At 70.1% G+C, this 12,553-nt stretch overlaps 2 protein-coding genes across 2 annotated transcripts; one reads left to right on the plus strand and one right to left on the minus strand.

Annotated features, from left to right (window-relative positions):
• Positions 1 to 1,274: 1,274 nt before the first annotated feature.
• Positions 1,275 to 3,853, minus strand: LOC141475421 (complement factor D-like). Its single transcript, XM_074163790.1, has 5 exons — positions 3,737 to 3,853; positions 3,362 to 3,515; positions 2,965 to 3,109; positions 2,315 to 2,572; positions 1,275 to 1,790 (listed from the first exon to the last, which is right to left on the minus strand). The coding sequence occupies exons 1-5, from the start codon at positions 3,801 to 3,803 to the stop codon at positions 1,617 to 1,619; spliced, it is 798 nt and encodes a 265-aa protein (XP_074019891.1). The 5' UTR covers positions 3,804 to 3,853; the 3' UTR covers positions 1,275 to 1,616.
• A 3,005-nt stretch (positions 3,854 to 6,858) lies between these two features.
• Positions 6,859 to 10,065, plus strand: PLPPR3 (phospholipid phosphatase related 3). Its single transcript, XM_074163791.1, has 7 exons — positions 6,859 to 6,933; positions 7,117 to 7,302; positions 7,495 to 7,624; positions 7,866 to 8,061; positions 8,143 to 8,200; positions 8,530 to 8,703; positions 8,803 to 10,065. Exons 1-7 carry the CDS (start codon positions 6,859 to 6,861, stop codon positions 10,063 to 10,065), a joined length of 2,082 nt encoding a protein of 693 aa, XP_074019892.1.
• The last annotated feature ends 2,488 nt before the right edge of the window (positions 10,066 to 12,553 follow it).

The raw sequence follows: 12,553 nt of genomic DNA on the forward strand, positions 1-12,553 counted from the left end.
AAATTGAGCTGTGGCAAAGAGCTTGTCTCTCAGCTCCGTTTAATGTTCTGCTGTACGGAGCTGGTCTCTGCCTTGCTATTCTTCTGGTAATTAAGGAAAATCAAATGGCTAATTAGGAAACTACAACTTCTTGTTAAGGCTCCTTTCCCCTGCAAGTAAAACAGTAATCAACCCGGGCCCTCGTTAATCTCCCCTTTCTCGGAGAAGGGGTTTGGGGTTATTTAATGTTTGATGGCTGCTGCCTCGCTGCGGGGACCGGGCGGCCTCTGCGGGAGGACGGGAGCTCGTGTCCCCCCGTCGCCTCTCACCCCCCATGGACCCGGGGGGCTGGGAGCAGCTCCTGGAGGCACCGGCTGAGCTCTGGCCTGCCCCGTCGCCCCATCACCCCATCCTGCCCCGTGTCCATGGCTCCTCATCCCACTGCCCCGCTCCCGGGATGGGGACCCTGGAAAGGTCTCGTGGTTCCCTGTCTGCTCCTTCCTGCCTTCGCCCTGACCCCCCTCCCTCCAGGGCCTGGGGACCCCCGTCTGTGGGAGGGCAGGGGGCCCCTCTGCCCGCTGGCCCTGCCACCACGGGGGACACAGGACAAGGACCTGCCAGGGCAGTGGCGGTGCCGGAGTCTCCCGGGGCTGGAGGGGGTCTCTCCTGCAGTGGCAAGAGGAAGGGGGGCTCTGCCTCCCCCCTGAAAACGGGCACAGGCCCCGAGCCGAGTGCAGGCGTCTCCCACCCCAGCCCCCTTTGCCCTTCCATGGCCCCGGGGACGGGGATGGAGGGTCCTGGCACGGGTCCTGCCCGGCCTGGTTGCCCCCCGCCGCGGGGCCGGTGCCGCCCTTTGCCTCATCGGCGCTTTGCAGGTCCTGCTCTAAGGAATGGCCGCACAACGGCTCTGCGGGAGGCCCCGCTCCGCGCCTTATCGTCACCCCGCCACAGGAGGTGTCCCCTGCTCCCCCCGGGGCTGATGGGCTGGGGGTGCTCGGGGGTGGGAGAGGTGCTGGGGGGGCGGTGTGCCCCACCAGGAGAGCCTGCTCCGGGGCAGAGCTGGGGCCGAGAACCCACAGCAGTGAGTTTGGGGGTCTCAGCATACGGCGCAGGAGGGGATGGCGGTCCCTCCAAATGTGGTCGCGGAGGGGAGCATGGGGGGGTCCTGGCTGCACCGTCCCCACAGGCTCAGCCTCATCATCTCCCCCCCCCCCCCATGTCCAGCTCCTCCTGCTGCTGCCTGTGCCCCCCCGCCCCGGGCAGGGGCTCCCACGCAGACCCCGCCACGGTCCTGCCTGCAGGAATCATCATGGCTTTATTGCAGCGGGTCGCGGTCAGCGTTATGGCGCGGTCAGCAAAGCCTGTGCCTTCCACCAGCGCGGGGGGCTCTGACCCCCCGCCCTCCCCCAGCCGGGCCCCACACTTTGCCAGGGGAGGCCATGGCCGGGGACCCATGTCCCCCAGTTTCTTGGTGCTCTCCCAGCCCAGTCTTCCTTCTGGCGTGGGGTGGTGCTTTGGGGGGGTCAGTGGCAGCCCCCCGTGCTCGACGGTGGGGCTCTCCCCGGGCGGCAGTGTGGGTGCTCTGGCCATGCCGGCAGCAGCAAGCCGTGGTGTGGAGCCGGGTCCCTGGGGACGGCTCAGTGCGTGTCCCCCTCCCCGGCCGCGGAGGCCATGACGCTGTCGATCCAGGCCGCGTACGGGGCGATGCGGGTGTAGATGGCAGGTTTCTTGTAGTTGCCGCAGACGCGGGAGCCGGCAGTGACCACCCCCTCGGCCACCCCGCTGCAGACCAGGGGGCCACCGGAGTCTCCCTGTGGAACCAAGGCTCGTCAGCGATGACCAGGATTCGTGGCTCCATCTCCCCCCCACGGAGCTGGGGCTCGGTGGGGCACAGGTACTCTCAGCCATGGGTTTCACCCGCAGGAGCTGTGGGTCGGGGTCACCCCTGTCCCTCACCAGCCCTGGCTCCTCTCCTTGCTCGGCTGACAGCCCAGATCCCTGGCTCTGCCGGGACGTGGTGGGGCAGGTGAGGGGGCTTTCAGGGTGGCCCCTGTCATCCCAGCAGACCCATCGGTGGGTGCCCTTGGGGCACATGGGGTTGTGCCCGTGGCCTCATCCCCACCTCCAGACTCACAAGAGCTGCTTTGCAGCACCCAGCACAGGGCAAGGAGCCCCTATCACTCTGGGGGTGCAGCCCCACACCCTCACCTCCTCCAGGCTGCAGGTCTCCCCACCGCCTGCCCTGCTCCCAGACACCTGAGGGGGTTCCCAGCCCATGGGTCCGGCCGAGGTGTGTCCAGGAAAGGAGGGGGCGGGAGACGGGGGCGAGTGGTACCTTGCAGGTGTCCCTCCTGCGGGAGTCGGTGCACATCATCTTCTCGGTGATGGTGTGGTCGTGGCGGGTGCGGTGGTTGCAGACGTCGCGGCTGATCACCGGCCGCTCCACCTGGTAGAGCTTGTCCGGCCGGCGGCCGCTGTGGGTGATGGTGCCCCAGCCCGCCACGTCGCACACCGTGTCAGCTGCCACGTCCCTGTCCTCCCGCTGGAATGGCAGCACCTGCACAGCCGCGTTGAGCTCCGCTTTCTCCTCCAGCTGCCACAAACCAAGAGGGGACCTGGGTCAGCGGGGGCTGGATATGGCCCCCGACCCAGCGGGGCATGGCAAGCCCAGCCCCGACACCAGGACTACCCTGGCCCCCGCCAGGCTCAAGGCTTCACTGTCCCCCGGCAGCCCCCGGGACACAGCCGGAGCCGCAGCCACGAGGACCCGGGGAAAACGGAGTCATTTGGATGCAGCCCAAAGGTCTTGGGTGGAGGAAGGAGGAATGGACCCATGGGATGGGGAAAGAGGGATGGGGGGGGCCAAGCAGTCCCCTCAAGGGTTTCCTCCCGCCATGGTCAGTGACCCTGGGGGGTCCCAAGGGGCAGAGGGATTTGCAGGGAGGAGGAGGGTCCCGGCTGGGGTCCCAGCGGCCCCGAGCCCACCTGGAGGAGGAGGAGGTCGTCCTTGTTGTTGTGGATGTTGCTGCCGGGGTGGGGGAACTGGGCGCGCACCCGGTACAGGCGTTTGTGGGGCTCTGGCTCCGTGAGGGAGTGGGCGCCCAGGAGCACCTGGAAGACTCTGCCGTCCCTGGAAGAGAGGCAGCGCGTGGGGCACGGGGACTCTGCCCACCCCGTGGGGCGCGTGGAGCTGGGGGTGTCACTGCACCCAGCCATGGAAATGGGGTGCCAGAGAGCCTTCCACGGAGTGCTGGGACCTCCCGGGGGTGACCGGTGCCCAGATGCCAGGGTCTCGGTATGGAGCAGGATGTGGCCTGAGTCTGTCAGCCCCCCCAGCATGGAGCAGCCCCTGCACTGACACCCCCCCCGCCCCGGCACTCACGTCTCCTCGGTGCAGTGGGCAGCACTCAGCACCCACTGCTCAGCGATGAGGAAGCCCCCGCAGACATGCTCCCCATCCAGCTGCAGCGAGGCCATGTAGGGCCTCAGGTGGGGCTTGGCCTCGTAGCCCCCCAGGATGCGTCCCCGGGGCTGCCCTGTCACACGGGAGAGAGAGGCCGGGTGAGGTGGGCATCGTGTGGGGAGGGTCACACCAGTGGTCCCCCCCGGCATCTCTGGACCCCTCCCCATGGCCCACCACAGCACCCGGCTGCCGATGGAAGCAGGAATTGGGGGGCTGGGCAGGACCCTCCCTCCCCCTGTGCTGGGGATGTCACTGCCCCAACCTGTCCCCGTCCCCTGGGGGGGGTGCGCTCACCGTTCACCATGGCCCCCAGCAGCAGGAGCAGAGCGAGGACAAGGACGGGAGCAGGACTCAGCCCCATGGCTGCCGTGGAGCCCGGCGGTGGGGTCCGTGGGCTCTGTGGGGCAGACGCTGCTCGGCCGGGGCCGGGGCTGGGACTCGCTTTTATGTCCAGCTTTGGGGAGGTGGGGGGGCAGGAAGGGGCAGCGCAGGGGAAGCCGGGGGGGTTTCCGCAGTGTAAGCCGAGTGTTTTTAAATATTCGGTTTATAAAAGGGGGTCAAAAGTTCCCAGCACAAACAGGGCGGGAGGGAGGAAACAGCCTGTCCCAGCTGCCGGACCTGGCACCCGCCGCGGGGGATTTCTGCGCTGCTCTTTTCAAAGCCAAAACCGAATCCGGTTCTTGGCACGTGAAGGCTCTGGCACATGCGGCAGCGCCCCGGCCTGACCCCAGCCCCCCCAGACTGGGGATCCCCGCCCGGCTGCGGGGGGACCGTGCCAGTGGGTGCCGGCTCGGTGGGTGCCCCGGGGCCGCGGAGCTGAGCATCCCCCGTGAGTTTGGTGAGGGTGAGGACAGCGGGGTCAGGACCAGCAGCACCGGGCGGGGGCCCCCGGGGGGACACCCCTGCCCCGAGGGGAGCTCCGGTGAGGGCCGGGGTGCGGTGGCAGTGGCCGTGGCAGGGGTGGCGGGGATGGTGGCGGCAGCGGCAGCCCCAGTCCCCCCCTGCCTTTCTCCCCGGTGCCACTAAGCGGAGCCACCGCCTCGGCTCCCTCCGGTCCCGCCGTGTCCCCGAGCTCCGGAGCCGCCCGTCGCCCCCGCCCGGGCCCGGGCCCTGAGCCCATCACCCGCCCGGGTCCCCTCCCGCCGGCACCGAGCAGTGGTCGCGCCGGGGCCCGGGCATCGCTCCCCGCCCGTTTGGGGAGGAGGTCTCCCCTCGCCGGGGTGGCCACCGTTGCCCACAGCCGGACCCGGCCACATCCCGCCCCGCAGGCTCTGCCGTGCTCCCGCCAGCGCGGCGGGGACGGAGCGGGGAAACCTGGCAAGGGGTCGGAGCCCACCATCCTCCTCCTCCTCCTCCTGCACCGCGACCCTTTGCAGCTCAAAATCGCCGGGTTCCCTTCGTCCGGCTGCGCAGACCCCCCCCAACCCACCCCGCGCCGCCCGACCCCCGGCACCAACGGACGCCGGCGAGGAAGGGGCCGGGGCGCGGGGACCGGGGTGCCCCGGGGGTCCCTCTGCGGGGGCGGTTCGGGGTCTCGGGTGGGCGGCACACGGCGGGAGGGGTCGGGCCATGCGGCCGGCTCCGGCGGTGGCCGAGTCCGGCTCAACCCGGGGATTTTCCGCAGGGAGAGCAGCTTAATCGCGGCTTCCAGGGATTCGGGATTTAGGCGTTAAATGCGCTGGGAGATTTCTGACCACTTAGGGCCAAAAATGGAACAAGGGCAACGCGTGGCGGCTGGTGCCGTGGCGTGGGGCTGCGCCGAGCCCGGGTGGGACCGTGAGTGGGGGGGAAGTGGGGGGCAGGCGGGGGGCCGAGCGTGGGGTGCAGGGCACGGGGTACAGGGCAGGACCGGGGCCCACTGCGAGTGTGGGGCAGCAACCGCAGGGCAGGGGTGCTCGACCACCTCCAAGAGGTGCTGACGGTCCCGGGGGGAGCCAGGTGCGTGGCACCCACTTCCCCAGCCCTGAATTCGGGGTGACTGGAGGCTCCAGCTGAGGTTGGCCTCGGGCTCCTCTGTCAGCCAGAGCGGGGAGAGGGTTCGCCCCCGAGTCACCCCTGAGGAGCCCGGGACGTGGGGTGCCGGGGGCTGGTAGAGCTTCTGGGGTGAGTTTGAGGGGGTCACGCACCCCCATGCTGCGGGAGCCCCAGCTTGGCAGCCAGGGCGGGGGAGTTCGGCGAGGGAGGGGGTTCTGCAGGGCAGGAGGTTCCCCGGGGCGGGGGGAACCCCCACGGTCCCCAGCACGTGGGGGGAAAGGGCTGATCCGGGCGAGGCCGGAGCCCCGGTGGGGGCCCCGGGACCCCCCGCCCCGGTGCCTGCTGCAGAGCCGGGGTGCAGAGCAGCTTTCGGGGGTGCGGAGCGGCGCGGGAAGGGTCGGTCCTGCCCACAGCCCCCGGCCCCTCCCGGCCCTTTGTCTCGCCCCCGACCCCCCAAACCCCCATCCCCGGGCCCCGCGGGGGCTCAGCGCCCCGGGAGGGGCCGGGAGCGGCGGGGCGGGGCGGGGGGCGGCGGGGGAAGGCGGTGGCGGAGGAGGAGGAAGAGGAGGAGGAGGAGGAGGCGGCGGGGGCGGAGGAAGCCGCCGCTCCCCGCGCTCCGCCGAGGCAGGAGCATCCCGGCTCCCGGGGAGCCCCGTGGCCGCCGCCCCCGCCGCCCCCCGGTCCCCCCGGGGCGGCCGCAGCAGAGGTGAGTGGGGGGGCGGGCGGCCACGGGCAGCACAAAGGGCCGCTCCCCGCCCCCCCCCCCCCCCGGCCCGACCCCCGCCCGCGGCTGCGGCACGGCCGGGAGCGCCCCCCCCCCCGTGCTGTGCCCGTTGCTGCCCCCCCCGCTGCCCCCTCGTTAGTACCCCCCCGGTAATACCTCCCCGTTATTCACCTCCCGTTATTGCCCCCCTCCCCCCGCTATTGTGCCCTCCCGCTCTTGCCCCTCGTTGCCCCATCCCCGTTATCTCCCCCCCCCTTTTTGCAGCCAGGGCTCGGTGGCAGTTTCCGGGGGGGCTGGGCCCGGGGGGTGCCCGGGGACCCCCATCCTCGGCTCGGCTCTGCGGGCGGCACACCCCCTCCCCACGCCCTCCGCAGCAGCCTCACCGCCTGTCGCGGTAGTGGCCGTCTGTCGCGACAGCCGAGCCTCCGCCCCACCTGTTGTCACAGCCCCCGGCTCGGCCGGACCCCCCTGGGGTGCCGGGGGTCCCCTGGGGGGCCGGGGACAGCCCGGTTCACCCCGCGGTGATGCTCGGGGGTCCCGGTGGGGGCACCCCGGGTACCAGCAGCTTCTCCTCGCTGAGCTGCTGCAGGGGGGCCGCGTGGTGAGCACGGGGGCTGCCCACCCCCCCCCCGGAGGGCCGAGAGCCGGGGGTGACGATGCTGCCCCACGTCAGGGTGGAGGTGCAGCCCGGCAGGACCCCGGCGCCAGCCCCAGGACCATGATCCCCCCCAAGGAGAAGGCCAGGGCTCCCAAGGACAGCATGACACTCCTGCCCTGCTTCTACTTCGTGGAGGTGGGTGGGGGGGGGTGGGGGGCTGGGGGGTGAGGGGCTGAGCGGGGGGGTTCAGCCCCAGGCTGTGGTCCTGCACTGGCATGGAGGGGTCGGGGACTTTGCCCCTTCCTGGCAGGGCTCCGCAGTGCCAGTGCCCATCGTTGTGGGTGGCGCGGTGGTCCCCACGCTCTTGCCCCCCCCCAGCTGCCCATCGTGGCCTCCTCCATCGTGACACTCTACTTCCTGGAGCTGACAGACCTCTTCAAGCCAGCCAAGGTGGGCTTCCAGTGCTACGACCGGGCACTCTCCATGCCCTACGTGGAGACCAATGAGGAGCTCATCCCGCTGCTCATGCTGCTCAGCCTGGCCTTCGCTGCCCCCGCCGCCTCGGTGCGTCCCGGGGCTTGTCCCGCTGGGGGGGAAGAGGATGGAGCCAGGGCTCAGGGTCCTGGTGCCAGCAGCACCAGGGGATGGGTGTGGGGAGCCTGGCAGTGCCTTGAATCCACATGGTGGCACCGCTGGCACCCCGGACACCCCAATCCCCATGGGGCAGCACCCCCTGAGCCGCCGGTTCCTCCCCAGATCATGGTCGGGGAGGGCATCGTGTACTGCCTGCAGTCCCGGCTGAAGGGACGCGCCGGAGCCGAGGGCAGCATTAACGCCGGTGGCTGCAACTTCAACTCCTTCCTGCGCCGCACCGTAAGGTTTGTGGGTACGTTGTGCTGCAGCCCAGGCAGGAGCTCTGCCCACCACAGGGGCTGCTTTGAGAGTCCCAGGGCTGAAGGGGACGCGGGGGCATCTCGGATGCGATAGCAGGAATGAACATTCCCCCCCAGACTCCAGCCACTGCACTTGGACCCTTCCCAGCGGCTTTGGTGCCCCAGGGCTGGGTGGTCCCTGGGAGCCCTGTGTGGGACAGGGGTGACCCACTGCCCTGCTCCTGCCATCCCCAGGCGTCCACGTGTTTGGGCTCTGTGCCACGGCCTTGGTGACAGACGTTATCCAACTGGCCACAGGCTACCACGCGCCCTTCTTCCTCACCGTCTGCAAGCCCAACTACACGCTGCTGGGCACCCCCTGCGACGCCAACCCCTACATCACCCAGGACATCTGCTCAGGCACGGACAAGCATGCCATCCTCTCCGCCAGGTATGTGCCGGGGGGGTGAGACCCGTGCCACGATGCCACCCCCCCTGCCCTGCCCCAACCATGCCCCCCATCTCCCCGCAGGAAGACGTTCCCGTCCCAGCACGCCACGCTCTCCGCTTTCGCTGCCGTCTATGTGTCGGTGAGTTCCCGGCACCGCTCAGCTCTCGGTGTGTGCTGGCTTGGGGGGCTGTGCCAGCTACGGGGGCTGTGCCAGGTCCATGCCGCCGGGCAGCAGCGTCCCTCTCCTGTCAGCACCCCCTTTCCCATGCACAGACAAGCTCTGCTGGACACACGTGTGCTGTGTCGAGGTGTGGGTGCGTTCACACCCGTGCACTTGCAGTTCCACGTGCCCGCCCAGAGCTCTGTGCACGGCCGGGGGCTGGGGAGGGGGAGGCTGTGGTGCCGTGGTGGCAGCGGGTGCCATGAGCCATGACTAACACCCTGCTCCTGCCCCATCACCGTTCCCAGATGTATTTCAACTCCATCATCTCGGACAGCACCAAACTCCTCAAGCCCATCCTGGTCTTCGCCTTCGCCATCGCCGCTGGCATCTGCGGCCTGACCCAGATCACCCAGTACCGCAGCCACCCCGCCGACGTCTACGTGGGCTTCCTGATCGGCTCCGGCATCGCCGCCTACCTGGTGGGTGCCGGTCCCTACCCTTGGGGCAGCCACAGGGGCTCAGGGGGGAAGGATTCTGGGTGCAGAGCTGCACTGACCCCCCCGTCCCATCTCCCTCAGGCTTACCACGCTGTTGGCAACTTCCGAGCCCCAATGGAGAGGGTCCCAGTGCCAGCACCAGCCAAGGATGCGCTGCGGGCACTGACGCAGCGGGGCCACGACTCCGTCTACCACCAGAACAAGTCGGTGAGCACCGACGAGCTGAACCCACAGACGCGGCTGGAGGAGGCGGCGCGGCCAGTGCCGCGGGAGAAGAACTCCCTGGGCAGCCTGAAGCGGGCCAGCGTGGACGTGGACCTGCTGGCCCCCCGCAGCCCCATGGGCAAGGAGAACATGGTGACCTTCAGCAACACCCTGCCCCGCGTCAACACCCCCTCCATGGACGACCCCGCGCGGCGGCACATGACCATCCACGTCCCCGTGGACGCCTCCCGCTCCAAGCAGCTCATCACCGAGTGGAAGCAGAAGTCGCTGGAAGGCCGGAGCATGACGCTGGTGGAGGAGGCGGCACATGGCCGGGGCGCCGGGGATGCCGGCGAGGACGTGCCCCCCTCCCTCTACCCCACAGTGCAAGCGCGCTCAGCTGAACGGGCGGCCATGGGGCCCCGTGTCCTCATCCAGCCCCGGCCAGGCGCCTCCCAGCTGGTGCACATCCCTGAGGAGAGCCAGGCAGGCGCCGGCGGCCCGGCTGGCAGCGGGGCAGCTGTGCGGGCCAAGTGGGTGATGGTGGCGGAGAAAGGGGGGGCGCAGCGGGTGGCCAACCCCCCACGCCTGATGCAGGTCATCGCCATGTCCAAGCAGCAGAGCATCGTCTCCGTCACCCCCAAGCACTCGGAGACCTCCTCGTCCTCCACCAGCTCCGACTCCTCCCAGTACCGCTCTCCCTCGGAGCGGGACAGCTCCAGCATCATCACCATCGACGCCCATGCCCCCCACCACCCCGTCGTCCATCTCTCTGCTGGGAACGGTCCCTGGGAGTGGAAGTCGGGGCCGAAGGGGCCAGAGGGGCCGGATGCCTATGAGCTGGGCGAGATGGGGAAGGATTTCCACGGCTTCCGCCCGGCCAAGAGCGCCGGAGTCTCCCCCGGCTCCTCTGTCAGCGACATGGAGCAGGATGAGCCACGCTACGGCAGCCTGGCTGCCATCCCAGGGGCGGTGGGGGGTGGCGGGGAGCGGGGGGACCCCCCCTCTGAGGGGCTGCTGGGCACGGCCAGCCGGGAGTCCACACTGCGGAGGAAGCCAGCTGAGAGGGACGGGCAGGGGGACAGCGAGGTGGACCACTACTACAAGAAAATGCAAGCCAGCCGGAGGTTTAAGGACTGAGCCCCCATTGCCTTCCCTGCGCCTGGCCCCTGGCTCCCCTGCCCTGGCTCGGGGGGTTTGGGGGTGTGTGTGTGTGTGTGTGTCCATAACGTTGGGGTCCCTCTCTGCTGGGGGGACACCAGGATGGGGCTGTCTTTGGCATTGGGGCGACCCAGCAGCACGAGGATGTGGCAGAACACGGTCACACGGGACCCTGAGCCAGCTGAGACGTGTGTGAGACCCCCCCCCAAGGCAGGACCCAGCTCCTGCCTGGGCAGCTGGGGGGGGTTTGGGGGGCTCTGTCCCCGTCCCCCCCATCCTGCGGGGCTGGGCAGCTCCAAGCACTTTTGACTTTCTTTTTTCTCTCTAACATAGGTGCTGACATTTCTGAGGGGTTAATTTATTCCAGTTCTGGAAGTGTATGTCTGGGGGAGTGGGTGGGGAGCAAATGGTGCTGAAGGGGTTTGGGGGGGCTGGATTGAGGGCTCATGGGTGGGAAGAGGGGGGTTGCCATGGGGCAACGGGTCCCAGCTCGTATGGGGATTTGTAGATGTCGGGGGTCCTGCGAGAGCAGCGTGGGGGGGGGGTCATCGCAGATCCCCCCATTCCTACACCACTGATCTGTGTTGGGGGAGGACAAGGGGGGACAGTGCCAGGAGGGGGGAGATGTTTGCCCAGGGGCTCTGGAGGCTGTAAATAGTGCAGGGGCTGAGGCAGAGGGTGGGTGTTGGGATGGGGGTGCAGGGTCCAGGTGCTGCAGGGTCTCGCATGGGAGGGGAGAGCTGGGGCCAAGCCCCGTTCCCCAGGAGGAGCAGCCCTGGGCTGGGGACCGCGGGTTTGGGGAGGGTAAGGGGGGGAGGTCTCCAGACTGTGAACGCGCATGTCGGGCAACGGCTGGAACTGCTGTGGTTTGGAAAGCAAATAAAACATGTGGATGTTTCCTGGATGGGCTCCTTCGGCTGGGTGGGGGCTGCTGGTCCCACGGCTGCTGGGGGGGTTTGATGGGCAGGAGAGCCCCGGTGCTGCCAAGGGCAGGGCTCAACACGGGGGATTCGGGCAGCGGGGGGAGCCGGGGGGGGGAGCCTGCCCGGGCACCGGAGCCTGTGCTGTGGCCGAGCATCCCAACGGCGAGGGAGGGTGTGATGCTGCCGATGCACTGGGTGACGCCCCCCCCTTCGCGTGAGAGGTGGCAGCGGGGGTCACCACCCCTCCGAAACGGGCTCAGGCTCCTTCTCCCCCCTCCATGGGCCAGAGTAAAGCCCTTCCAGGCTCCCCAGCCCCATAACCGTCAGGCGAACACCAGCCATTCCATCACCGCAGCGTGATGCGTGACCACCCATCGCTGCCCCGGGGCGAGGAGGGGGCTACCAGCCGTGCCGGATGCTCCATCGCACCCCGGGGAGCTGGGGGGGGCTGCGTGACCCCGGGGCGTCGCTGCCACGTGAATCGCCCTGCAAAGCCCCCGGGGACGGGGAGGGGGGGAGCCGCGCACCGAGACACCCCCCCCCCCTCGTCCTCCCGCCGCGGCAGGAAAATGCCGCCGCTGCAGTTTCCCACCGCGTTGCCGTGGTAACGTGGGATCCGCGCTGGGCTCCCGCGTGTCACCGCCAGCAGCGGCACCGCCACCAGGCCCGGTGACACCCCCCCCCCGGCCGGTGCCCCGTGTCCCCCCCCCGTGACCGCAGCACAGCGCCCGGCGGAGCCCCGGCAGGGAGGTGGCCAGCCAAGGGCAGGCACCGGCAGCCAGGGCCGGTGCGGACCCTGAGAGACCCCATTCGGCGTCCTCCGGTGCCGCCGCCTCCCCCAGACCCGTCCCCGTACCGGCGACGGCGAAACCCGGCGCGACCCGGCCCCGGCGCGGAGCAGCATCTGGTGCCCTTTGTACCTCCCCCCGGGAACCGGCCTTCCTGGGGGCAACCGGGGCCGGGGCCGGCCGGGACAGCGGCGGGGGGAGCAGAGCGGGACCGCCTCACGCCGCCTGTGTCCGGCGGGCAGGGGCAGAGGGATGCCCGGCAGGGACACGCTGGCAGAGGGCAGCTGGGCTGGTGGCCCCGCGCTCCGGTTTGCCCGGTGCCACAGCGAAGGGGCTGGAGCAGCCCCGGAGCTCCCCCACCCCCCGGTTTACAGCCGCTCCCGCGCACCCTGGAGCCGGGGCTGGTTTCGCTCCGCAGCCCCTGGGAGCTGCCACCGAGCGGGGGCTGAGCCCCCCCAGCCCGGGGTGCGGCGGCAGGGGCTGCCCGTGTCCCCCAGGACCAGGGCGACGAGGCGGTGGCACGGAACCGCCGCCGGCAATTGGATTAGCGGTGGATATCCCGGAGCCCCCCCCCTCGCAAACATATGGATTATCCAGCATCGGGTGCTGGAAACGCCACCCGGGGATTAGCGGGGGGATTTCTGGCAGCAGCTCGAGGGGCGGGGGGCTGCGGCGGGGGCGCCGGGACCGGCCGGGAGAGGGGCCTCGCTCGGGCAGCCCTTGGCGGGGGGGAAGGGGCGATGCGGGGGCCCCCGC

This window comes from Numenius arquata, chromosome 25, assembly GCF_964106895.1.
Source record: "Numenius arquata chromosome 25, bNumArq3.hap1.1, whole genome shotgun sequence".
Taxonomy (NCBI): Eukaryota; Metazoa; Chordata; class Aves; order Charadriiformes; family Scolopacidae; genus Numenius; species Numenius arquata.